At 47.9% G+C, this 23,062-nt stretch overlaps 7 protein-coding genes across 7 annotated transcripts; 3 read left to right on the top strand and 4 right to left on the bottom strand.

Moving 5' to 3' along the window:
- Positions 1-11: 11 nt before the first annotated feature.
- Positions 12-2,731, bottom strand: BZA70DRAFT_98314 (sister chromatid cohesion protein Eso1). Its single transcript, XM_064915588.1, has 4 exons — positions 2,327-2,731; positions 2,159-2,250; positions 2,006-2,091; positions 12-1,936 (listed from the first exon to the last, which is right to left on the bottom strand). Exons 1-4 carry the CDS (start codon positions 2,340-2,342, stop codon positions 214-216), a joined length of 1,917 nt encoding a protein of 638 aa, XP_064765626.1. The 5' UTR covers positions 2,343-2,731; the 3' UTR covers positions 12-213.
- On the top strand, positions 2,667-4,316 carry BZA70DRAFT_242546 (isocitrate lyase; the record flags this gene model as incomplete). The annotated part of the gene is made up of 1 exon (XM_064910567.1): positions 2,667-4,316. The coding sequence occupies one exon, from the start codon at positions 2,667-2,669 to the stop codon at positions 4,314-4,316; it is 1,650 nt and encodes a 549-aa protein (XP_064765625.1).
- Positions 4,317-4,342: 26 nt separating this feature from the next.
- Positions 4,343-4,737, bottom strand: BZA70DRAFT_98382 (uncharacterized protein). The gene is made up of 2 exons (XM_064915589.1): positions 4,519-4,737; positions 4,343-4,468 (listed from the first exon to the last, which is right to left on the bottom strand). Exons 1-2 carry the CDS (start codon positions 4,576-4,578, stop codon positions 4,370-4,372), a joined length of 159 nt encoding a protein of 52 aa, XP_064765624.1. The 5' UTR covers positions 4,579-4,737; the 3' UTR covers positions 4,343-4,369.
- Positions 4,738-4,968: 231 nt separating this feature from the next.
- Positions 4,969-6,423, top strand: BZA70DRAFT_292107 (MmgE/PrpD family-domain-containing protein; the record flags this gene model as incomplete). Its single annotated transcript, XM_064914352.1, has 1 exon — positions 4,969-6,423. One exon carries the CDS (start codon positions 4,969-4,971, stop codon positions 6,421-6,423), a length of 1,455 nt encoding a protein of 484 aa, XP_064765623.1.
- A 40-nt stretch (positions 6,424-6,463) lies between these two features.
- BZA70DRAFT_98430 (uncharacterized protein) lies at positions 6,464-7,303 on the bottom strand. The gene is made up of 2 exons (XM_064915590.1): positions 6,995-7,303; positions 6,464-6,926 (listed from the first exon to the last, which is right to left on the bottom strand). The coding sequence occupies exons 1-2, from the start codon at positions 7,046-7,048 to the stop codon at positions 6,504-6,506; spliced, it is 477 nt and encodes a 158-aa protein (XP_064765622.1). The 5' UTR covers positions 7,049-7,303; the 3' UTR covers positions 6,464-6,503.
- Positions 7,304-7,558: 255 nt separating this feature from the next.
- BZA70DRAFT_292105 (glycoside hydrolase) lies at positions 7,559-8,964 on the bottom strand (the record flags this gene model as incomplete). Its single annotated transcript, XM_064914351.1, has 2 exons — positions 7,559-8,808; positions 8,880-8,964. 2 exons carry the CDS (start codon positions 8,962-8,964, stop codon positions 7,559-7,561), a joined length of 1,335 nt encoding a protein of 444 aa, XP_064765621.1.
- Positions 8,965-9,295: 331 nt separating this feature from the next.
- BZA70DRAFT_285524 (PLC-like phosphodiesterase) lies at positions 9,296-12,041 on the top strand. The gene is made up of 6 exons (XM_064913746.1): positions 9,296-9,740; positions 9,820-9,911; positions 9,982-10,162; positions 10,220-10,426; positions 10,488-10,731; positions 10,800-12,041. The coding sequence occupies exons 1-6, from the start codon at positions 9,612-9,614 to the stop codon at positions 11,723-11,725; spliced, it is 1,779 nt and encodes a 592-aa protein (XP_064765620.1). The 5' UTR covers positions 9,296-9,611; the 3' UTR covers positions 11,726-12,041.
- Positions 12,042-23,062: the final 11,021 nt, after the last annotated feature.

Raw genomic sequence — 23,062 nt, 5'->3', positions numbered from 1 at the left:
ACCTGGAAATGTATCCAATTTTAGTGAGAAAAAATTCACAGGAAGAGATATTTTGGAACGAAAGCGAGGATGGCGCCGAGGTGAACAAGGCATCCTCGGATCTTGAAGGCACCAGCTCGGCTTCTGCCAGAGCCCCGCAGCCGCACGGGATTCCAATTATTTCGATTTTTCTTTTTACATTCTGCATTTTGTCTAGGAATTACATTGTCATTATTATTTACTGAACAATTTCCGCTGTCCTTTCTCTAGCTTCACCGTCTTCTTCTTCCTCTGCTGTTGTTGATGCTTACTGTTGCCCCTCTCTGTACTCTGAGTCCCACCATCGCCCGTAGACTCCTCCTGCTGTAGCTGCCGCGCCAGATTATCTGCATAGTGCCAATCGTGATGTTCCACTACTTCCGCTATATTTATACGGCTATTGCACACTTCGCATACAAACGTGTCGCCCTCGTCCTCCTCGGCATTTTGAACAGGAGGAGGTGAATGAAGTGGAGTTGCCGACGGCGAGCGCGAGCGCGACCGAGGTGTCGGCTCGGAGTGGGGCGCTTGCGGTTTGTTGCTACTCGTAATAAAAGACATTATTCCACCGCGATGCTTTTTTGGTGGAACTTCCACAATATTCTGACCCTCATTTGTAGTTGTTCGTGTCCGTTTCTTGTTACGGTCAGGACTAGAGCTTCTGACCAAGAACGCGTCGATAGCTTGATTTTTGGCGACTGATAAGTCAAAGCCATTCACCACGAAACTCATATGCCGAAGCGGATACATTGACTTTGCTTTTTCCTTCTCGATCTGCTTGTAAAGTGCGACCCCGGTGTTGTACAGGGTCTGCGATAGAGACTCCAGCGTGCAAGGTGGAATTGGCATCTGCTTCGAGAACGACAGGTTATTAGCATGCCTGGTGTGGATCACGACAGTCTTTGGCAATCTCAGGTTTGAGGTATTGCGCACGGCTTCCGCTACTCGAAACGAGATGTCGGCAACAAATGTCTGGATCCACTGTACTCCTTGCTCCGTAGTATTGATCGACGGTCTGAAATTCTTAGCCGACATCATCGACTTTGCCTCCACCCGGTCACTATTGACCTCGCTGTAATCTCGTCCTCTGATGATATCGTAGAACCAGCTCCCAGTCTCGAGGTCCAATGCATGCACGAGATCAGACTTTGGAATCGTAAGCAAAAACGGCACAGAGTTTTCCTCTGGCACGTTGAACGTTTTCGCGATCGAATCCCCAAGTTTTCCGCCCAATCCGCGGATTTTCGAAAAACTAAGCTCAGACAGAAATTGCGCGACCTTTGACTCTCGCAGCACAGTTTGTTGATTTGGCTTTCGATACCCGCTGCATAGCTTTGCGAGGAACTTGTTGGTTGAAATTCCCGCCGAACAGGTGTATTTCAGGTCTTGAAGTACTTTTCCACGAACGTCGGCCACGATGTGACTTGCGTGCATCAGCAAGACTTCATCCCAGTCAACCTGGCGTTCTTTGTCGGAGTCGTCGTCAACGGTCTGATCGTCCGACGACTGCGGGAAAAGATTGCCCTTCCAATTTAGGTCACCAGCCTTGAGCTCAGGTAAAGGCATATGGTCAGACAGGCGGCCTGTTTCTCGCTTGAGTTCGAGTAGAGCATGGATGGTAGGATATGTATCTAAAACGCAGCTGTAAAGCATTCGTGAGAGATCAAGAAATCCTTCATCGATACCCGCATGCTCAACTTTATCACATGAGTCGTAGAATATTCTGAAAATGCGCTCACTTTCGTGTCGATATTGATCGAGGGAGACTTTGTGGGTTGCGACGTCTGGATCTTCGTGGTACTTGTATTCGGTGTCGCCTTGCTTCCAGGTTGCAACATGAGCTAGGACAAGGTCGGGGCATTTCTTTTTGGCTTCGGTGACTGTTTCATGGCGTTTGATGTCAAATTTGCGAGCGGCACTGTGAAAAAGTTCAGATTAGAATATGTGAAAGGCTTAAGACAAAAGAATACGAGGAGGAAGGACGGACTAGTTGATGGCGATTAAGCCCTGCCATTGTTGGCAGGCCAGAGGTACATCAGGATCGAGACCGAGACGAACGGTTTCGCATTGTGCCTATATATATGATCACAGATTAGCCATATTTCTAGCTCTTCCCGTCAGCGTCAGACATTGAGCATACGTAGAAGGCGTCGAGATCGACGTGAGCGATGGCGCGTAGGGGACTTGAGACGGAGTATCGCTGGAGGGAGTCAAGATGGGCAAATGTGAACGCTGGTGATATTGTAAGGAGAATAGTTAGAGTAATGCAGACATCAATCAGTATAGACAGAACAATAGAACGGAATACCACTGCAATTTGCCATCTAAGGCGGTGATGTCGAAAGTATTTCAAGTAGAAGGATATTATAAAGCGAAATAAATAAAAATTAAATCGACGTCATTCCCCGCACGTGTTAATTACCGCTCTATTTGCCTATCGAGCACTACTTAAGCTGATGACTCTGCTCCTGTTCTTCTCTGTTCGCTCTTCCTCGCTCTCTTCCAGTCTGTTTCTCTCTGCAGACTGCTTCCTACCTCTCCTTCTCTCAAACACGCTCTCTTTCGCACGCGCACACACCATGCCGCTCGCGCGTCGCGTTGCATCACGTGCACTTCTCCGCAGTCCCAGCAGCATCCCCGCATTCGCAATGTTCTCGACCCTGTCCCGTTTCCCTCCTCCGTCCGTCGACGAAGAGGAGGCCTACATAGAGCAACAGGCTGCTCAGCTTGAAGCGGAGTGGGCTTCCCCGCGGTACAATGGCATAACGCGACCCTACTCGGCGCGCGACGTGGTCTCGAAGCGCGGAACACTCGGCCTACCGGCCCCGTATCCATCTTCCGTGCAGGCCGACAAGCTATTCGCCCTTTTCTCCGAGCGGGCGGCGCAAAAGCTACCAGTGCATACAATGGGAGCCATTGATCCTGTGCAGATGACACAGATGGCGGAGAACCAAGAGGTGCTCTACGTGTCTGGCTGGGCCTGCTCAGCCGTGCTCACGACCACGAACGAAGTCTCCCCCGATCTCGGCGATTACCCATACGATACAGTCCCTAACCAGGTCGACCGACTCTTTCGCGCTCAACAGCTACATGACAGGCGATCATGGGACGAATGGCTCTCGCTGTCTGCGGACGAGCGACGCGCTCGTGTCCGCGGCGGCAATCCCCGGATCGACTACCTGCGCCCGATAATAGCCGACGGCGATACCGGCCACGGCGGTCTGTCTGCAGTCATGAAGCTTGCAAAGCTTTTTGCGGAAAGGGGTGCAGCAGCGATTCATTTGGAGGATCAACTTCACGGCGGCAAGAAATGCGGACATTTGGCGGGGAAAGTCGTCGTTCCACCGTCAACTCATGTTTCGCGCTTGATTGCCACTCGCATGCAGTGGGATATCATGGGGTCACGCAATCTTGTAATTGCACGGACAGATGCTGAATCGGCTAAGCTGTTATCGTCTTCCGTCGATCCGGCAGATCACGAGTTTATTTTGGGAGTTTCCGAGCCGGTCAAGCCGCTGGCACAGGTGCTAGCCGAAGCCGAGCAGAGCGGGATCTCGTCTGCGGAATTGAACGCGCTCGAGAGCGAGTGGATGGAAAAGGTGAGGCTGTCAACGTTTGACGAAGTGGTTGCTGATAGACTGGCGAAAGATGGCAAGTCAGACCAGATTGAAGCCCACAAGGCCGAAGCCAAAGGTCTGTCGAACTACGATGCGCGCATAGTTGCTCAGAAATACGTTGGAAGCGAGGTGTTTTTTGATTGGGACGCACCCCGCACGCGCGAGGGACATTACCACGTGAGAGACGGGCTTGCACCGGCTTTGAAGCGCGCACTGATCTACGCGCAGTACGCGGACATGCTCTGGATCGAGACCAAGGGCCCGGATGTGAAGCAGGCGCAGGCGCTGGCGGCGGCGGTGCACGAAAAGTATCCCGGTAAATGGCTAGTGTACAATCTCAGCCCGTCGTTCAACTGGAGCGCACATGGATTTTCGGACGCGGACTTGAAGGAGTTTGTGTGGGAGCTGGGCAAGTGTGGGTTTGTGCTGCAACTGATTTCTCTGGCCGGATTGCACAGCGGCGCTACGGTAACTTGCGAGCTGTCGCGCCGGTTCCGGACTGATGGGATGAAGGCGTATGTCGAATTGATTCAGCGGAAGGAGAAGGAACTCAAGTGCGACGTGTTGACGCACCAGAAGTGGTCGGGAGCAAACTACGTGGACGGGATCTTGCAGAATGTACAGGGCGGAAGCTCGAGCACGAGCAGCGTGGGCAAGGACTCGACGGAGAACAGTTTTTGATAAACAAGCAGTCATTGTTGATCGAGGAAATTGAACTAGAATAGTAGGATGATTTATTTTCCGGTACCCTCTGCACCCTTGCGGACTTCCTTGAGGAACTCGAGCAGGCGTTCGCGAAGCTTTGTGGCCAGCGGGTCTCCGCCGGGAGGAGGCTGCATGTAATGTTAGCTGAGTGGTTGCTGATTGAGTAGGATTTACATACAAGCTGATCAAGAAGATACTCTGCCTCTTCGATAGACAGTATTAACGGGCCTCTGTTCATAGTGGATAGGACTGTGGATGATGGATGACGGGGATGAGGCTTAAGAGCACTCGGCGGAAGGGAAGCGGAGACGAGGTGATTAGTCAGATCTTACCAACTGCGGCTCCACTGCTCATGAGCAGTTGATTATTTTATTATGTGGTGCGGGGTAGCGCTGAATATCGATCTTCGAAGGCCTCAGCCGAGTTCCGTGAACTTCATATAAAAATGCTCTTTCTGTTCTTCGTCTTCCTCTTCTTCTTCTCTTCTGTTGCTGATTCCTGACATCCTCCTCCAGCTGTATTTCTCTGATCCACCTCTACGTGCTCTGCTCATTTCATGCTCCTCCGCTCTCTGCCCCGTCCCGTCACTTCCGCCCTCGCCAGCGCCCTTCCCTCCTTTCGCTCAATCATGACAGACAACCTCAGGCCCCAGCCAGACAAGGTCCTCACCGAGATTGCCGACTATGTCCACTCATACAAGATCGACTCCCCGCTCGCTGTCGAGACCGCCAGGCTCTGTCTGCTCGACACCCTCGGCTGCGGTCTCGAAGCTCTCAAGTACGATGCCTGCTCGAGATTGCTCGGCCCCGTCGTTCCCGGCACCTCGGTACCCGCCGGCACGCGCGTTCCTGGCACTAATCATCAGCTTGATCCCGTTCGCGGAGCGTTCGCGATCGGAGCCGCTATTCGCTGGCTCGACTACAACGACTGCTGGCTCGCCGCCGAATGGGGTCATCCGTCGGACAACCTTGGCGGCATCCTTGCCGTCACTGACTGGCTCTCGCGCTCTCACAAGCTTGACGGCACGTCGACAGTTCCGTTTGCCCGCCAGTTTAAGATTAGCGACGTGCTAGAAGCTATGATTAAGGCCCATGAGATCCAGGGAAACCTCGCGATCGAGAACTCGTTCAATGCCGTCGGGCTCGATCACGTCGTCCTCGTTAAGGTCGCGACCACCGCCGTTGTTTCTAAGTTAATCGGACTCTCTCGCGATCAGACTGTTGACGCTGTTTCTCAAGCCTGGGTCGATGGCCAGTCTCTGCGTACATACCGCCACGCTCCCAATACCGGATCGCGCAAGTCCTGGGCAGCTGGTGACGCCGGCTCACGTGCTGTCAACCTTGCGCTCATGGTCCAGAAGGGTGAGACAGGATTGCCGTCCGTACTGACCGCACCCACTTGGGGATTTTATGACGTTTTGTTCAAGGGGAAGCCGTTTGAATTCCAGAGACCGTACGACTCTTATGTAATGGAGAACGTCCTGTTCAAGATCTCCTACCCTGCCGAGTTTCACGCGCAGACCGCGGTCGAGGCTGCCATGACTATTCACGGCAAATTATCTGCATCCGGAAAGACATACAAGGACATTTCCTCGGTCGAGATCCGCACTCAGGAGGCGGGCAATAGAATTATTAACAAGAATGGTCCGCTTTACAACTACGCCGATCGAGACCATTGCATTCAGTACATGGTCGCAATCCCTTTGATCCATGGCCGCCTTACCGCCGACGACTACCACGACACCGTGGCTGCCGACCCAGCCATTGACCAGCTCAGAGAAAAAATGACTTGCTTCGAGGAAAAGAAGTTTACGGTTGACTACCACGCTCCGGACAAGCGATTCATAGGCAATGCTCTCAAGGTCACGCTTTCGGACGGCACCGTTCTGGAGGAAGAAGTCAATTACCCGATCGGACACCGTCTTCGTCGCGAGGAAGGAACTCCGGTCTTGCTAGACAAGTTTGAAAGACATTTGAAGGGTAGGTTTGCGGAGCAGCAGGTGTCAAAGATTTTAGAGAGGTCGGGTAAGGATATGCTGGATTTGAACGTGGACGAGTACGTCGATCTCTACGTGAAGGCTTAGTAAAACAATACATTGTTTATTTGCTGGAGAGAACATAAAATAGTATCATCACAAACGTAAAGGGAATAATAACGGCTGTTTCAGAGCTTGCTCTGCCTCTCTCTCAAGAACGCGAGGGTCTGCTGAATCCCGCCCACCTTCAAAAACATATCCTCGAGCTTCAGCGCGAGATCAATGTCACCCGCAATATGGATCCGACCTGAAGTAACACCTTTAAGCCCCGTAAGACTACCGGTGATGTACTTGACCAGATCCCGATCATCGAGTTCGATGACGACGGTCGACAGACGCTTCTTTGCCTTCTCTGCCAGCCCGGACGGGATCGCCTGGTGATGAACCTCAGGCAGCGATCTGCTCCCCGCACCGGGAAATAGGATCGACCACTCGTCCACAATCTGGCGCTGGCGCAGGATAGAAAAGATAAAGAGGCCCTGCAGCGACGCGGTCTCGGACGGGTTCTCTTTGAATCGCTTCTCGATTTCGGGAAAGAGCACGCTCGAGGTCTGTGTCATGCCTTAGTCAGCTCAGACTTGCTCAATCACACTGCAGGAAGGAAATCGACAACACCCACCAGTGGTCTGGATGACTTTGCAGCGCTCGGCTTTGATCCGTGAGGGGACTGCATGGTGAACAATAGAACGAGGAGAATGTGAAGAGGTCGAGACAGAGACTGCGAGGAATCCGAGATATGAATAAAAAAAAAAGTCCACTTTCACATGCTGCGTTTTGTTCCCCGCGCGAAGATCCTCTTTTGCGTCTGATTTACTTATTTTATTTTTATTTTTATTTTATTTACAACACAGGCGCTAGAAATACAATGCACATAACCGGTCTGCCAGCCATAATCACCAGACAGCAGACCCCACTTTTCATCATAAACAGACCAACTCAAACAAAGCAGTGATTTCAATCATAGGAAAATGAGTAAAACGTAAGTAGAAAAACAAAAGCAAAAACCCGAGCGCCGAGAACCAAATAAACGTGTCTATTAGTACCCATCAATGCTTGAACTATGAAGCCAGATGCATAGTCGAATCGCCCCAAATCTGGAACAGTTAACGGAAATAATCAAGATCGAGACAGCAAAGCGGAACAAAAAAACACAGAAACATGAAATAAGCAGCACAAAGATCATTTAGAGAATGAGCCACCAACCAAACATCAGGATGACAATCAAAACAAAGCTGGTGAGCACTCCCGCACCAGCCTTGTCTGCAGTTGTGATTACGTCGTCTGACGATGAATCGGTGTCGTTGTCCACGACCGAAGAGCCGCCGGTAGTCGCAGTCAGTGGGGGATCGACGCTACCTATCAGCAGGTTCTGCACAACCTCAAGCGCAGCCATCTCTTGACCGAGACCCCAGGTGTCATCCCAGCCCTTGTTCAGCCAGGTAGAGCCACAGGTGACGTTGTCGGTACCACCAACGCAGGACTGCGCGACACCGGTTGTGGTAGTGGTCAGGTGGTTCATGATTGTGTCGTAGGTATCGAGAACAAGAGAGGCAGTGAGACCCAAGTATCGGGCAAGGTATGCCTTGAATGAAAGCTGATCGGTGTTGCAGTTGCCTCCCACTTCGCAAGCGGCTTCGTACATGATACTGGAGTTTGAATCGAAAAAGACGCCGATTCCGGTGAGAATGTTCCAGGTTCGGTTGTACCATAGCTCGTCTTCGGTGTAGTTGTAAAGGAATGCAGCACCAGCGAGGAAAATGGCGGCGTTGTAGGACCACTGCAGTTCGTCGATATCTGTACAATTTTCGGAAATATCCGCACCGTCGTAAAAGAAATAATACTCAGTGTTTAAAAAGCCAACGTCTTCGGTCCAGTTGTAGGCACGTTCAGCCCACTCAACATAGGTGTCGTTTGAAGTATAGCGCGCGAGTCTGGCGGCGATCAAAAACAAGCCAGCATTGGAAATTGTGTTTTTGTAGTCGTAACCGTCGTTCCAAGTGAAGATTTGCCAGCGGAGACCACCGCCGCAGTTAGCGGAATCCCAACGATTAGCCATAGAGTTGAAGCCATTCTCTGCCAACGTAAGCCACGAGGGGTCGTCGTCGCCGTCAGGGTTTGAGAAATTTCGCTCGCAGGCGGTGAGGGCGGCAAAGATCCAGAACGCCTGATCGTCGTTACCTTCGGTGGTAGACTGGTTGCTCGGAACGTAATTGTTGTCGTTTCCGGTCTGGTAGAGGAGCGAGGACTTGACTTGGTCGTTGTAGGTGGTGTCGCCGGTTAAGTACCAGTAACCGAGGAGGGTATCCCAGGCCGCGCCAGCCTCCCACCAGTAGTAAGGATCGACGAACATGCCCGGGGTCTCACCAGACTGATTTCCGTTGTAGTAGGACATCATACCGTGGGAAAAGACGAAGGCGGCATGCTTGATGGAGTCTTTAAGAAAAAGTCATTTAGTGAGCAGGCTAGGAAGGGGGTGGGGAGGAAAGAAGGCAAAACAACGATACCTTCGTCGCCGACGTCGATTTCGATCGCAGTTGCCCTGCAGAGTAGGGCCAGAAGAGTAGCGAGGAGAACGGGCAGGGAAAGCATGGTGCCGCTAGAGAACGAAGAGGAGCCTGGCGGGAAGGGCAGCGGAGCAGGAGCAAGAGCAGAAGCAAGAGCAAGAGCAGGAACAGAAGCAAAAGAGAGGAGGAGGAGCCCCGAGGAGAAAAAGGGCTTTCGGAGCGGTCGGTAGTGGCGGTGCCAGCGCGAGCATAATTCTGGGTCTCGGAACAGATTGCGACTCGCCAATTTGGGACATTTGATGACGTACGCATTCTTCTTTAATACCTCAGCGCTCCTTGCTATTCCTGGCCTCTCCGGCGCGTTGGTATCTGCTCACTCAGCAAACTCCCGCAGCGCATAATCTCGCTATTGTTGTCAAATTCCTCCGCCTGTGCTCTTCCTCACGGTGCCAACAGTGCATCCTCCGACCTCAAAATCTCGCACCCGCCCAGGGTCCATGTCACGTGACACTGTACCTGACCCCTGTGCTTCCAGACCTGCGTGCGGCGTGCGGCGTCACACCGGAGAGCCGCGCCGAGAGTGGCACCCGGTTGACTGTGCACTTTTGCGTTCAACGACGTCACAACTGTCACATCTCCTTAAAATCCTCCTCGGCCCTCTCTTTCTTCTTCCCCGCCGCTCTCCAACCTGTCTCTCGTCCATCCAACCTGCTCTAAATCATCATACTCACCATGGCCGACCAAGCTCACACCGCCGTCGCGGAGCCCCAGGTGCTCCCCCGCTTCCCCGAGATTTCGCTGGCTCCCGGCCCCATCGAAGATCAGCTGCGTGATCTCTACGCATCTCAGCACACCACTGGCGTATGCACCTCTACTTCCACTGTCACAGCCCACTTCCCCCCTGCAGTTGCTAACCAGACCCCCTTACTTCCTCTCGCAGTCTTTCGAAGATTTTGTCAAGCAAATCTCGGAGGTTTCTACCTCGCATTTGCCCTCTGACACCTCGCATCCCTTCAGCCACTATTACATCTCGTACGTCATACTTCTGCTCCTCCACTCCCCTTCTCCCAGTTTCACACCTCCTCACTAACCTGTACCCCAGATCTTCTCACAACACATACCTCACCCAGAACCAGCTTTCTGGAAAAGCCTCTGTTGATGGCTATGTCAACGCCCTTCTCAGCGGCGCGAGATGCATCGAGATCGACGTCTGGAATGGAAAGAATGGCAACCCCAAAGTTGTGCACGGCTGGACTCTGGTCCATCCAGTAGATTTCAAGGAGGTAAGCAGCTTATCCTGTCTTTAAGATCTTGATTATATACTGACACTTCACCCACAGGTTTGCGAAGCCATCGCAGAGAATGCCTTCAAAACCACGCCTTTCCCGCTCCTTCTCTCGCTCGAGACCCATTGTGATCACGCCCAGCAGGGCGCAATGGCAGAAATCATGCACGAGACTTTTGGCGATATGCTTCTCAGCCGTCCTTTGAACCCCTTCAAAGTGCTGCCTTCGCTCGAGGATCTCAAGCACAAGATTCTTGTTATTGTACGTCGATTCCCCCCTTTGTTGTCCTACGCCGCCGTCCATTAACGTCGATTCAATCTAGACTGCTTCCATGACCGAGAAAGAGGATGCCGCGGCCGCTGGAAGCCAGTCTCCCAAAACTGATTCCGACTCTAGTTCCGTCAAGTCAAATGGCTCGGACTCGTCGTGCTCGTCCGAAGAGGCTAGTGCGCCTGCCGAGCAATCTGACGAGGTAGAGAAAATCGGTGATAACTCCGTCAATCCCAGTCTTGCAGCGCTGGGAATCTATGCTATCCCTCGTCCGTTTGAGAATCTATTCAACAAATGTACGTCTTAACTCTTCCCTTCTGCTATCCTTCTTGACTTTCTCGGATCTAACTCCCCCCCTCCACAGTCTCTCTTGAGTTCAATCACATCCACAATGTCTCCGAGCGCATGTTCTCCAACCTCCGCAATAAGCCTCCCCCTGACTCGGACGTGAAAGATCTCCCTGACGAAGACAAACTAACGCCCAGAGCGGTCATCTTGCACAACTCTGCATATCTTATGAGGATCTATCCGAACGGCTACCGCTTCAACTCTTCCAACCCTTATGCCCCTCTGTACTGGGCATACGGAGCTCAGATTGTCGCTTTGAATTGGCAAAAGGTCGACAAGGCGAACATGCTCAACCGCGCGCTCTTTGAGGGGACCGGCGGCTATGTTCTCAAGCCCAACTGTGCCAACAACGACGGCCAGAGCTTCGACACTTCGCTCAGCGATGACATTCACGAGCTCGCTCATAAATTCAAAGAGTCTCTCCGTCTTCGTCCTTCATCTGACAGCAAGAAGTCCTCTCCTGAGGTGAAGGAATCGACGGAATCAATCACGCAGCTTACCGGAAAGCTGAAGGTGCGCGTCATTGGCGTTCAAAATATGCCGATTCCGAGTGTGAGCAAGATCAAAGACCCTGAGGAGTTGAAACCCTATGTGAAGATCGAAGTCATCCAAGCTCAGGTCGAAGACAAATACCTCGACAAGATTGGTATTCCTCCAAAGTCCGCCGTTCTCAAGGAAACCACGGACCGTTCAAAGACTCTGAAAGGCTCGACCGTTGTCTGGGATAAGTCTGAGACTTATGACGTTGCAAGCGAGCTCTCGTTTGTCCGAATCAAAGTATATAACAATGATGGTCTATTTGGCAAGAACGATCCCTCCCTTTGGTGGGCTATTCGTATCGGCAACTGGAAGCCTGGCTATTCTTTGATCCGTCCTTATCTGATGAATGGAGAGATTGCTGATTCTTCTGTCTTGCTCCTTGTTGAGCTATCATGGGTCTAAGTTGATATTTATTCATAGTGTTTCATGGATTCTGTTTCCATCTTCTGTTAAATATCTTTACAGCAGCTATCAATAAGACATTGCTGATTCTCTTATTTTCCTTGTGGTCTTGTGTCATATATTTTCACAGTAGCTATCAATAAGATGTTGCTGATTCTTTTGTTTTCCTTGTGGTGGGGGTACACTGATGCCAAGTTGGTCCTTTTTGTTTGGTCTATTATATTATTTGTAGTGATTTTTCCATGTACTGTGAATTCTTGTAAATTGTTTAAGCAGCTAGCAATGTACATACAGTGAATCTATTTATCTAAACCAATGATGGCATAGCTTCAAATTTATAACAATAATGCAGCTTCAACAGTCTTAAATCAATTTTCCTTTCTAACTTGAAGGGTCAGTCACTTAAGCACATGGATCAATGAATTATCGCATCTGAAACTGTATCCCCACCTATGAGCGCACATTTAATCACATTTTATGGACAGACAAAGTCTCTCTGCATTTGTCAGATATCTTCAAACCACTGGTTATCATCAACAAACCTCTCTCACACAGAACCAGAGGGAGCATGGCTTTTTGGGCTCCCATTCAAATTTGTATTCTGCGACGATAACCGCCTTAGCGAAGGCCACAGCTTGGACATAAAAACCAAGACTGTCAAACCAAACTATCAGTTTCTTCACAGATGCCCTTAATGTCCTGAAACGCCTGGAGAAGCCTCGGCGCGCTTCAAATCAACGGCAAGCTACTGTTATCTATCAAGCCATCAACAGACTGTCCGAAACCAACACAAAAGTCTCCATTTATTGGCTTCGCTCTGCTACCAAAGTTGAGGGCAGCAATCACGCTCTTGGCTTAGCCACTCAAGCAGCCTCGTCGCCAGACAATGTCAACCATGACTGTTCATTGCGCTTCCTTTATAAGCTAGTCGATGACCGCGGTTTTTATGAATGGAATGCCCTGTTTCAACACGAGGTTTTCAGCATCTATGAAGGCAAACCTCGGCTCTCTATTAACAAAGCCCTTGTGGATATCTCGCGCAGTATAGCCAGCTATATTGTTAGCTTCCGAACTGGACATGGCTTCTTCAACAGCTACTTTGCAAGACATGGTAGAGAGCCTCGTCCTTCTCCAGAGTGTTGGTGTGGAATCCCGCTGCAGTCAGTCCAGCATGTGCTTCTTCTTGTCACCACCACAAAGATGAACGAACTAGCGCCTTTGAAGTTATCACTATGGCCGAACGTACACTCAACCGCATTCTGTGGACAGACAAAGGTCTTTCTGCACTTGTCAAATACCTTCAGAAGACCCACATTGGCACTGGTATCATCAGAAACCGCACTCACACAGAGCCAGAGGGATGAGTTGTGAATCAATCGTTTGGTGGATGATTTGAGAGTGGGACCTGGTGACCTGGAGTGGGATGGGTAACACTGAAGCCTCTTGAGGAAGTCGATAGCCTGGATGATTATTATTGAATCTGTTTGAATTTTTATCTGATTTGAAATATTTGAAAGTGAATTTTGCGAACTTTCTTTGCGTTATTTTTGACTTGGAAATTTATTTGTTATTGATTTATTTGTTGTTGTGACATGATCTCAGGATCTATTTTGTTTTATTATATAGTGGAGAAGTGCGAGATAGTCTGTCATAACCTAGTTGTTGCAACGGACCTAAACCAGAGATTTATCATCATCATCATCTTCGAAAAGGGTTCTTCAAGGGTTAAGCAGACTAGTAAGGCACGTTTCAAAGCCTCTGGTTGTAGTTTGAATCTGAAGGCCCAGGTTCTTTCCAACGCGTCCCATGTCTTGCTCTGCCGGTAAAACCTTCCATGTATGCCAATATAAAACAAAACTTCATATTCCTAGGTTGTAAATACATCAAACAAAATTATTTTCTTCTCTCTTGGTCAATAAATTTGAAGCAATTTGTGAGGGAATGTTGTCAAACATATCAATTGCTCATCCTGTCACATAATGTACTTTCGCAGTCAATATTATATGCCTTCATAGCAATTCTACAACTCCGCTTTTTTTTTGTTCCCTTCTAGCTAGCTTAATAAATAAAAGTTTTTCACTTTCTCTTATAGTGGATGCCATGGTTGGTTGCTGTGGGATGCTGCAGAGAAGGAGGAATTGTCAGATTTTATGTTGAAGCATGCCGCTACAAGGGGCACGGCATTATAACAAAAGATCGTGTCAAAATAACAGATAATTTGTTGTAAAAAAATCTCCTCAAGAATAACACAAAAAAATCATGTAAAAATCATGACACATATTTCCAAGAAATGATAAAAATTCAAAAATTCAATTATAGATATGATGATGATGATGCTGAATCTTCTCGTTATCTTTTACATGCAACAATAAGGTTATGCCAGGCTGTTTCCAATTAATGCCACTAATGTTTTGCCTCTATTTCTTAATCCAATTTGAATTTTTCATCTACTATATTTAGATAACCAAGTACATGATGATGATGATGATGATGATGATGATGATGATGATGATGATGATGATGATGATGATGATGATGACAATGATGATGAATCATTTTATTATAGTCTATTGCAACAACTAGGTTATGACATACTGTCTCCAACTTCTTCCACCAAAGTTTAATCTCCATTTTCTGATCCAGCTTCAATGATGATGATGATAAATCTTTGTTTTAGTGCATTGCAACAACTAGGTTATGACAGACTAACACCCCCTTCACCGCTATATAACAAAACAAAATAGATCCTAAGATCATGTCACAATAACAAATAAATCTCCAAGTCAAAAATAAAACAAAGAAATTTCGCAAAATTCACTATAACATATTTCAAATAATAAATAAGTAAAAATCCAAAACAATTCAATAATAACTTTCCAAGCTATCAACGTCCCTAGGAGGCCTCACGGCTACTCCTCCTCCTCAATATTGGCGATGCCCGCTCTCAAATTCACCATAAAATTAATCCATAACTCATCCCTCTGGCTCTGAGTCAGAGACGTGTGCTGATGATACCAGTGACCAGTGCCAACATGGATCTTCTGAAGATACTTGACAAGTGCAGAAAGACCTTTGTCTGTCCACAGAATGCGGTCGAGCATGCGCTCAGTGATATTAATACTTTCAGAAGCACTAGTTCGTTCATTGCTGTGATTGGGACAAGAAAGAAGCACATGCTCAAATGACTGCAGTGGAACTCCTCACCAACAGTCTGGAGATCCAGCTTCAATTTTTCATCCCCTTGATAGGAAATTCAAGTATGCCTGCTTGAAGTGGAGGGCAGGCTTTCCAGTAGGTGCTTCAGTTCAACCATTGCCACAAAGGAAAGGTGTGTAGTAAAGTCCATAGTATTATCCATAAAATCTGGGGGATCTCATTTCTTTCACTGCTTTGTTGTATACTTGGTGCTACTGCAGTGGGGTGTTCAATATGAATTTTGCAACCAAGACTATTTTTTGCCAAGAGTCATTATTGAGGTGAAAATTGGAGGTGTTCAATATTAGACCGAAATCCAGGAAAAGCTCACAAGTGGGGCACAAACCGAGGATCTGAAGGGAACCATGCAGCAGCTATACCGCAGGCCTATACCACTGCTCCCCATAGCTGAGTACATCTGCCTGAACTGGAGGACAGGCTATCTATAAGATGCTTCTATTCAGCCGTTTCCACAAAGGGAAGGTTTGTAGTAAAGTCCATAAAATCCAGGGGAGCTCATTTCTTTCACCGCTTTGTTATAAACCTGGTGCTACTGCAGCGGGGGTCTCAACACAAATTTTGGTGACCAAGGCTATTTGTTTTCAAAAATTATCAAGGTAATAACCGGGGGTGTTCAATGCTAGGTTAATATCCAGAAGCAGCGTTAAAGTGGGGCGGCTTCAAACATAGCTATAAAGAATAAAATGCAGTGGCTATACTACCCACTGGGCCATATCACTGCTTGCTCATGACAAAGTAGGGTTTCCGTAGGGTTTATTTAGGGCTTCAAGTAGGTTCTGATTCTGATCAACAGCTAACGTAACTCCCAAAAGATTTGCGCATCCCTAGGGTTCCGCGCGCCTCCACTTTAAATTCCACTCCCCCTCTTTTCCACAACATTCTGTTGAAGTTCGACTGCCTTAGCAGACATAAGTTCTCCAATTGCAGCAGCGGAACTCATAGTGTCAAGTAATAATGGAGAATGAATCTATTCAGAAGGCTACTTGTGGATCAGTAAACAATAAACAAGAGAACGGGAGTAGCCCGGAATAGTAAGGAGTAAGACTGATAGCAAGTAGGAATGGTAGGAGGGAGAGGCAGGCTCCTTATAAGCACAAAAAGGGTGCGGCTCAGAGCTCAAAGACATAACAAAAACTTGGTGAGCGTTTTGAGCCGCACAACAGCCGCACATAATAAACTCTCTTTCAAGAACACTTTGACTTGATACTCACTGACAGCTTATCTTCATACTAATGGATTGATGTCTGAGATAAATCCATCTTTAGAGCTGAACTTCTGGATATTCTTCTGTTCAACTTTTGAATTCTCTCCCACATCTTGGGTCAGAGACACATGTGAATCCTCTTCTTTCATTCACATCCTTTCATACTACCTAACATAACTCCTCACATATTACAACCTCCCTAGGAAAAACTCCCCTCTGCGGTAAAAATTCGACCCCCACAACTCGCAAGAACAATCAAACAAGTAATATGGCAGAGGAAAGCTCGTCCTGGGACGGGCCGCCTGAAGCCTACTCAGAGCAGCCCCAGTCAGAGTGTACTGACCTGGTGGTGGCTCCAACCAGAGAAATGTTGAGTTTTTTGCCCTCAACTCCGACTCCAATTATTGGCCTCAAACGCCAGAAACCGTCGGAACAATCGCCTACACCGCCTCGTCCTGGTCCTCAAGCGATGCAGGAGACTGGATTGCCCCCTCTCTTTGAAAATGGGGACCCGGAAGACGCTCTATTCGCTGAAAACGAATACAACGCGCACCGCCAATCATCGGATTTGCCACCAGACGGACTGGCCTCTACACCGCCCCATCGAATCCATGAAAGCGCGGAAGCGGGATCTACTGAATCTACGAACGCCAAGGACTACGAAACCATCTTGAACAACCTAATTGCCATCGAATCTGACGAAGATGCGATGTCTGAAGAAGGTGAAAATTTTTCCGCTTCTCCAGATGATCCGACATCATCACCCCAACCGACACCTGACCGCGGGGGGAGCAGTGATATGGCCCAGCGGTATGGCCGCTGCATTGCTCCCTTAAGATCCACGGTTCGAGCCCCGCTTGTGAGCTTTTCCTGGATTTTGGCCTAATATGGAACACCCCCCCAATTTTCACCTTGATAATTTTCAGCAAAAAATGGTCTTGGTTGCAAAATTTATATTGAACCCCCCCACTGCAGTAGCACCAAGTTTACAACAAAGCAGTGAAAGAAATGAGATCCCCCGGATTTTATGGATAATACTATGGACTTTACTACACGCCTTCCCTTTCTGGCGATGGTTGAACTGAAGAACCTACTGGATAGCTTGTCCTCCACTTCAGGCAGGCATACTTGGATATCCTATCAGGGAGATGGAAAAATTGAAGTTGGATTTGAAAAATGGAGATAAAAACATTGGCGGAAGAAGTTGGAGACAGTCTGTCATAACCTAGTTGTTGCAAATAGACTATAATAAAAAGATTTATCATCATCATCATCATCGACACCTGACCGCGCCTCTGAGCAGGCTGGCCAAGACGCAGAGCCTTTGTTTACTGAATCTCCTTCCATTGAGGACCGCCTTGCCAATATGGAGGGTACCATTGAAAGAGTTCAGGCTGAGAATACTCGGCTTAAGGGAGCGGTTGAAACATTTTTGTTTGAAACTGGCAGTGCATTCCTTAAAGGAAGTATCCAGAGTCTTGTATTCTTCAGGGACGCTCATAGTGATAGAGTAGACAATATATTATTAACTAGTCGTTGATCAGAAATATTAGCTTTGGTTTGTCGTATGGTTTTCTGACAATAATACAAAGAAGCCTCACCTAGTCGTTGATCAGAAATATTAGCTTTGGTTTGTCGTATGGTTTTCTGACAACGAGCTAGGAAGGTAGGAGGGGCCCTTTTTATGTACAAAATTTTCCCAAAGACCTTCTCTGCCCTAACATCCATCTCAAGGGCACCAGAGTTCAACAACTGTCTTGCGCCACACTGATACGCCACACTGATGTGGCACAATACACAACCTTAACTCCTTCTCTTTTCTCACCACAAAATGTGCAATAACTTTGTGAATAAAGTCACCACAATCTTCCCAAATATACCACCAGAACCGCCACAACTTCAACAATTCGAATATACCATTAGAACCGCAATATTCTCAACAATTTTCACCCCCCAAGAGCACCTCTGAAAAAGATGCTCGATTTGAGAAGTTGGAGACGCTCTTTGAAGCAATTCCTGATGGGATGCAACTGCAGCTGCCACCTAACCAATTGTCTAATGTTATTTCGATCATTGCCCAGCTTGTGAAAGTATATGGACTCGACATCACCGGAGTGATTAACCTTTTGAAAGCCCTTAACGACTCTAACGAGAAGCACGCCATGGATAGCCAGGAAGAGGAGAGACAGGCCTCTTCAGCGAGCCCCAATACTGACGCCAATGCAAGGATTTCCGCCCCCAAAGCAGGAGCTAAATCAGGGACCCAGTCAAGCGCGCGAGCCAGCAATGTTGCCTCTCAATCCATTGCTCGCAAGCCAATTTCATATGCCTCCAAAGCTGCTGCTAACGTTGCTAAGACGGGAGCAACTTATACGTCTACTGCAGCAACTGGAGCTGCGAACGCTCGCCCTTCCGGTGGAGAAGAATGGAACACTGTCAGCTCGTCCAAGGCGCGTCGAAACAGGGCCAAGTCTAATGCAGCAACGCCTGTTGCAAATTGTCTTTGCCAGTGGAAGTTCCAGACATATTGAAGTTGTCAGAGTTATCCATTGATGATGATATTCCTTAAGTGTGCTTTGATAGATAATATGATATGTTGTTGATTGAATGATATGTACAAAACAAGGGAGGGAGCTGGTCAATATATAGACAAAATAAGTTCATACAAAATTTATACAAAGTTCTTCAAGTATCATCTGATCAGTCATCTGACCAGTCATCTGATCAGTCATCTGATCTTTCCAGATCATTCCAGCTCCTTCCAGATCCTTCCAGCTCCTTCTAGCTGCTTCCAGTTCTTTCCAGTTCCTTCTGGTTCCTTCCGGTAGATTCCAGTTGCTTCCGGTCCCTTCTAGCTGTTTCCAGTTGCTTCTGGTTCCACCTAGTAATTTCCTTAGGGTTTCTGTTCCCTCCAAGGAAACCCTTGATCCTGCTGCATAATGGAACACTATTTTCAACACTCCCACTTTTTCCATTATTCAGTTCATTCCCATCATTGATCTCAGCTTTCCAAATTGCTCTCTTGCAATTCCTTTGGTCAAAAGGTCTGCAACCATATCCTTGGTTCCACATCCAATAATGTTGATAATGCCATCAGTGATTGCTTGTCTGGTGAAGTGATAGCTGACATCAACATGCTTTGTTCTCTCATGATGATGATGATGATAAATCTCTGTTTTAAGTCCGTTGCAACAACTAGGTTATGACAGACTATCTCGCCCTCCTCAACTATATAATAAAACAAAATAGATCCTAAGATCGTGTCACAATAACAAATAATCAATAACAAATACATCTCCAAGTCAAAATAACACAAAGAAATTTGCAAAATTCACTATAACATATTTCAAATAAGAGATAAAAATCCAAAACAAAATCAATAATAACTATCCAAGCTATCATCTTCCTTAAAAGGCCTCAGTGTTACCCATCCCACTCCAGGTCACCAAGTCCTACTCTCAAATCCACCAAACGATTGATCCACAACTCATCCCTCTGGCTCTGTGTGAGAGCGATTTTCTGATGATACCAGTGACCAGTGCCGATGTGGGTCTTCTGAAGATATTTGACAAGTGCAGAAAGACCTTTGTCTGTCCACAGAGTGCGGCTGAGCGTGCGTTCGGCCATAGGGATTTCTTCAAAGGCGCTATTTCGTTCATCTCTGTGGTGTGGACAAGAAAGAAGCACATGCTGGACTGACTGCAGTGGGATTCCACACCAACACTCTGGAGAAGGACGAGGCTCTCTGCCATGTCTTGCAAAGTAGCTGTTGAAGAAGCCATGTCCAGTTCGGAAGCTCACAATACAGCTAGCAATGCTGCGAGAGATATTCACCAGGGGCTTGTCAATAGAGAGCCGAGGTTTGCCTTCATAAGCACTGAAAACCTCGTGTTGAAACAGGGCATTCCATTCATAAAAACCGCGGTCATCGACTAGCTTATAAAGGAAGCGCAATGAACAGTCATGGTTGACATTGTCTGGCGACGAGGCTGCTTGGGTGGCTAAGCCAAGAGCGTGATTGCTGCCCTCAACTTTGGTAGCAGAGCGAAGCCAATAAATGGAGACTTTTGTGTTGGTTTCGGACAGTCTGTTGATGGCTTGATAGATAACAGTAGCTTGCCGTTGATTTGAAGCGCGCCGAGGCTTCTCCAGGCGTTTCAGGACATTAAGGGCATCTGTGAAGAAACTGATAGTTTGGTTTGACAGTCTTCGTTTTGATGTCCAAGCTGTGGCCTTCGCTAAGGCAGTTATCGCCCCAGAATACAGATCCGAATGAAAGCCCAAAAAGCCATGCTCTTCATGCGCTAAACGTCCTCCATACTCGACAGTGAAAGCCCAGCCTACACCCTTGTTCTCAGTGTTGTAAAATGATCGAGAGTAGATGTCCCAGCCTTTGCCAATGATTTCCAAAATCTCCTTTTCCGGTAGTGTCTCAAGCTTGTTGGAGATGTCCGGAACGCGCCAGGGTGGGTATTCTCTAACGTTGAACGTCTCAGTTGTCGTTTGGCGTTGAAGGAAAAGCTGATTAGTCCATAGCAGATAGTCTAATCGACTCTGGAAGCGTTCCTCTTCTTCAGCCTGGTCCCATCTCGCAAAGGGAGCGACAGGAGACGTGCGAGACTCCTCCGGGTGATTGGGAAGAGCATCACATCTCGGAACCAAAGGATGAGTACTTGGGAGCGTCGCCATTCGAAGAGCATACTTTCGCATTCGCCGTCGGAGTCTAATGGCCGCTGGAGGGATCGCTGCTTCACATTCAAGCGCTGCGATTGGCGAGGACCTGAACGCGCCCAAAATCATCCTGAGTCCCTTGTTTTGCAGCCCTGTGAACTTCTCATTGATTCCCGCTTTCTGACCAGTCCAGTAAAGCTCTGTACCGTAGTCTGCAAGAGAAGTGATTGTTGAAAATAGTGTTCCATTATGCAGCAGGATCAAGGGTTTCCTTGGAGGGAACTGAAACCCTAAGGAAATTACTAGGTGGAACCAGAAGCAACTGGAAACAGCTAGAAGGGACCGGAAGCAACTGGAATCTACCGGAAGGAACCAGAAGGAACTGGAAAGAACTGGAAGCAGCTAGAAGGAGCTGGAAGGATCTGGAAGGAGCTGGAATGATCTGGAAAGATCAGATGACTGATCAGATGACTGGTCAGATGACTGATCAGATGATACTTGAAGAACTTTGTATAAATTTTGTATGAACTTATTTTGTCTATATATTGACCAGCTCCCTCCCTTGTTTTGTACATATTATTCAATCAACAACATATCATATTATCTATCAAAGCACACTTAAGGAATATCATCATCAATGGATAACTCTGACAACTTCAATATGTCTGGAACTTCCACTGGCAAAGACAATTTGCAACAGGTTATGAGCCCTGGCAATGACTCTTTGAAGTTACCAATCCTTAATGCTCTCAACTACTCTGAATGGGCTTTTGCCTTGAGGATGGTGATGGAGCAGAAGGGCCTGTGGGGAGTTGTGGGCACACCTTTGAGTGACCTTGACATAAAGTCACAAGAGGAGGATCCCCACTTTGAGTCAATCAACAGACAGGCTCTTATATTGATGATGGGCGCGGTACAAGTCAAGGATTATCGGCACTTGAAATGCGGTAATGCTAGGAAGGCTTGGAAAAATCTTCAGGGTGTATACATGAGTGATGCAGCAGGAGTCAAAGCCTCTTTGGTGGCCAAGTTGTTGTTCCTCAAGTTGGAGGAAGCAACACTTGAAGCCTTTGAGTCCTATGAGCGTGAGTTTATGGGGGTTCTTGAGCAGATGGACCAGCTAGATGTCAAACTTCAAGATGTCTATGCCTCCATTCTCCTCAGATCTTTCCCAGATGCACTTGAGGGCACTATCTCAGTCCTTGAGCAGCAGAAGGATACGCTCACAGTCCAGGATGTCTTCAGTGGAGTCAGGACCTCCCTGACCAGGAAGCCTCAAGGAAACCAAGGCAGAGGTAGCTTGCTTGCAGTGAAAGACTCAGGGAAGAAGAAACTGAAGTGTTATAAGTGTGGAAAGGAAGGCCACTTCAAGAGAGACTGCCCTAAAGGAAAGGATCAGAACAAGGACAACAAGTTCAAGATCCATGCAGCTGTGGTTAACAGCAACCTCGGTGCTGAACAGCGGGTGGAAAGGGCAGGGTTGGTGGCAGGAAATCAGTCTGGAAGGCTTGAGGATAGTGGGTGGTTCATCGACATGGGAGCCACCAGGCACATTACATCCAACAGAGCCGTTCTCCAGGATTATCAACCTCTGGAAGCAATATTAGAGGTTGCTAATGGGCAGTATATGAGAGCAGTGGGACAAGGAAATGCCTTTGCCAAAGTCCAGGACAGAGGAAAGGAATACACTGTGCCTCTCAAGAATGTACTGCATGTGCCTGAAGCGAAGATGGGTCTTGTATCTACCAGCATGCTGAGCAAGGATTCAGATGTTTGGACAATTGATGCAGGGCTGAAGTGTTTTGTGAGCACCTCGGAAGGACAGAAGATCAAGATCGGAACACGCTCAAAGTTCGAAGAGCTGTGCCGGTTTGATGGACAGTTTGCTGAAATTGATATCAACAAAATCAATGCAGTCAGTTCTATATGGCATCAGAGACTCGGACATGTCTCTGATCAGATCCTGGAGCAGATGCAAAGACACAGCACTGTCAAAGGTCTTGACACTCACATCTCAAGTTGCAAGTGCAATACTTGCGCTGCTGCGAAATCTCATCGACTACCATACAAGGAAAGCACTACCAAGACGATGCGTCCACTGGAACTCGTTCATACCGATGTTTGTGGACCAGTCTACAATTCCTTGACTGGTGAGAAGTATTTCATGACAATGATCGATGACTACTCACATTATGTGAATGTCTACTTCTTGGAAAATAAGTCGGACGCGGCAGAGGCTATCAGGA

The sequence above is a fragment of the Myxozyma melibiosi genome (genome assembly GCF_037950935.1).
Source record: "Myxozyma melibiosi strain Phaff 52-87 chromosome Unknown BZA70scaffold_16, whole genome shotgun sequence".
In the NCBI taxonomy this organism is placed as follows: domain Eukaryota; kingdom Fungi; phylum Ascomycota; class Lipomycetes; order Lipomycetales; family Lipomycetaceae; genus Myxozyma; species Myxozyma melibiosi.
Note: the sequence above shows the minus strand (reverse complement) of the source record. Positions and strands in the feature narration are given on the sequence as shown.

Bases quoted from the DNA above. Each gene is read 5' to 3' on its own strand.
- BZA70DRAFT_285524 (XM_064913746.1), top strand. From the start codon at position 9,612: ATGGCCGACCAAGCTCACACCGCCGTCGCGGAGCCCCAGGTGCTCCCC. The intron at 9,912-9,981 runs GTACGTCATACT...CCTGTACCCCAG, and splicing joins TTCAGCCACTATTACATCTC to ATCTTCTCACAACACATACC. The intron at 10,732-10,799 runs GTACGTCTTAAC...CCCCCTCCACAG, and splicing joins TGAGAATCTATTCAACAAAT to TCTCTCTTGAGTTCAATCAC.
- BZA70DRAFT_98314 (XM_064915588.1), bottom strand. The intron at 2,092-2,158 runs GTATGCTCAATG...TCATATATATAG, and splicing joins TCGATCTCGACGCCTTCTAC to GCACAATGCGAAACCGTTCG. The intron at 1,937-2,005 runs GTCCGTCCTTCC...ACTTTTTCACAG, and splicing joins GGCTTAATCGCCATCAACTA to TGCCGCTCGCAAATTTGACA.
- BZA70DRAFT_98430 (XM_064915590.1), bottom strand. From the start codon at position 7,048: ATGCAGTCCCCTCACGGATCAAAGCCGAGCGCTGCAAAGTCATCCAGA. The intron at 6,927-6,994 runs GTGGGTGTTGTC...GGCATGACACAG, and splicing joins CAAAGTCATCCAGACCACTG to ACCTCGAGCGTGCTCTTTCC.
- BZA70DRAFT_98382 (XM_064915589.1), bottom strand. From the start codon at position 4,578: ATGAACAGAGGCCCGTTAATACTGTCTATCGAAGAGGCAGAGTATCTT. The intron at 4,469-4,518 runs GTATGTAAATCC...CATTACATGCAG, and splicing joins AGTATCTTCTTGATCAGCTT to CCTCCTCCCGGCGGAGACCC.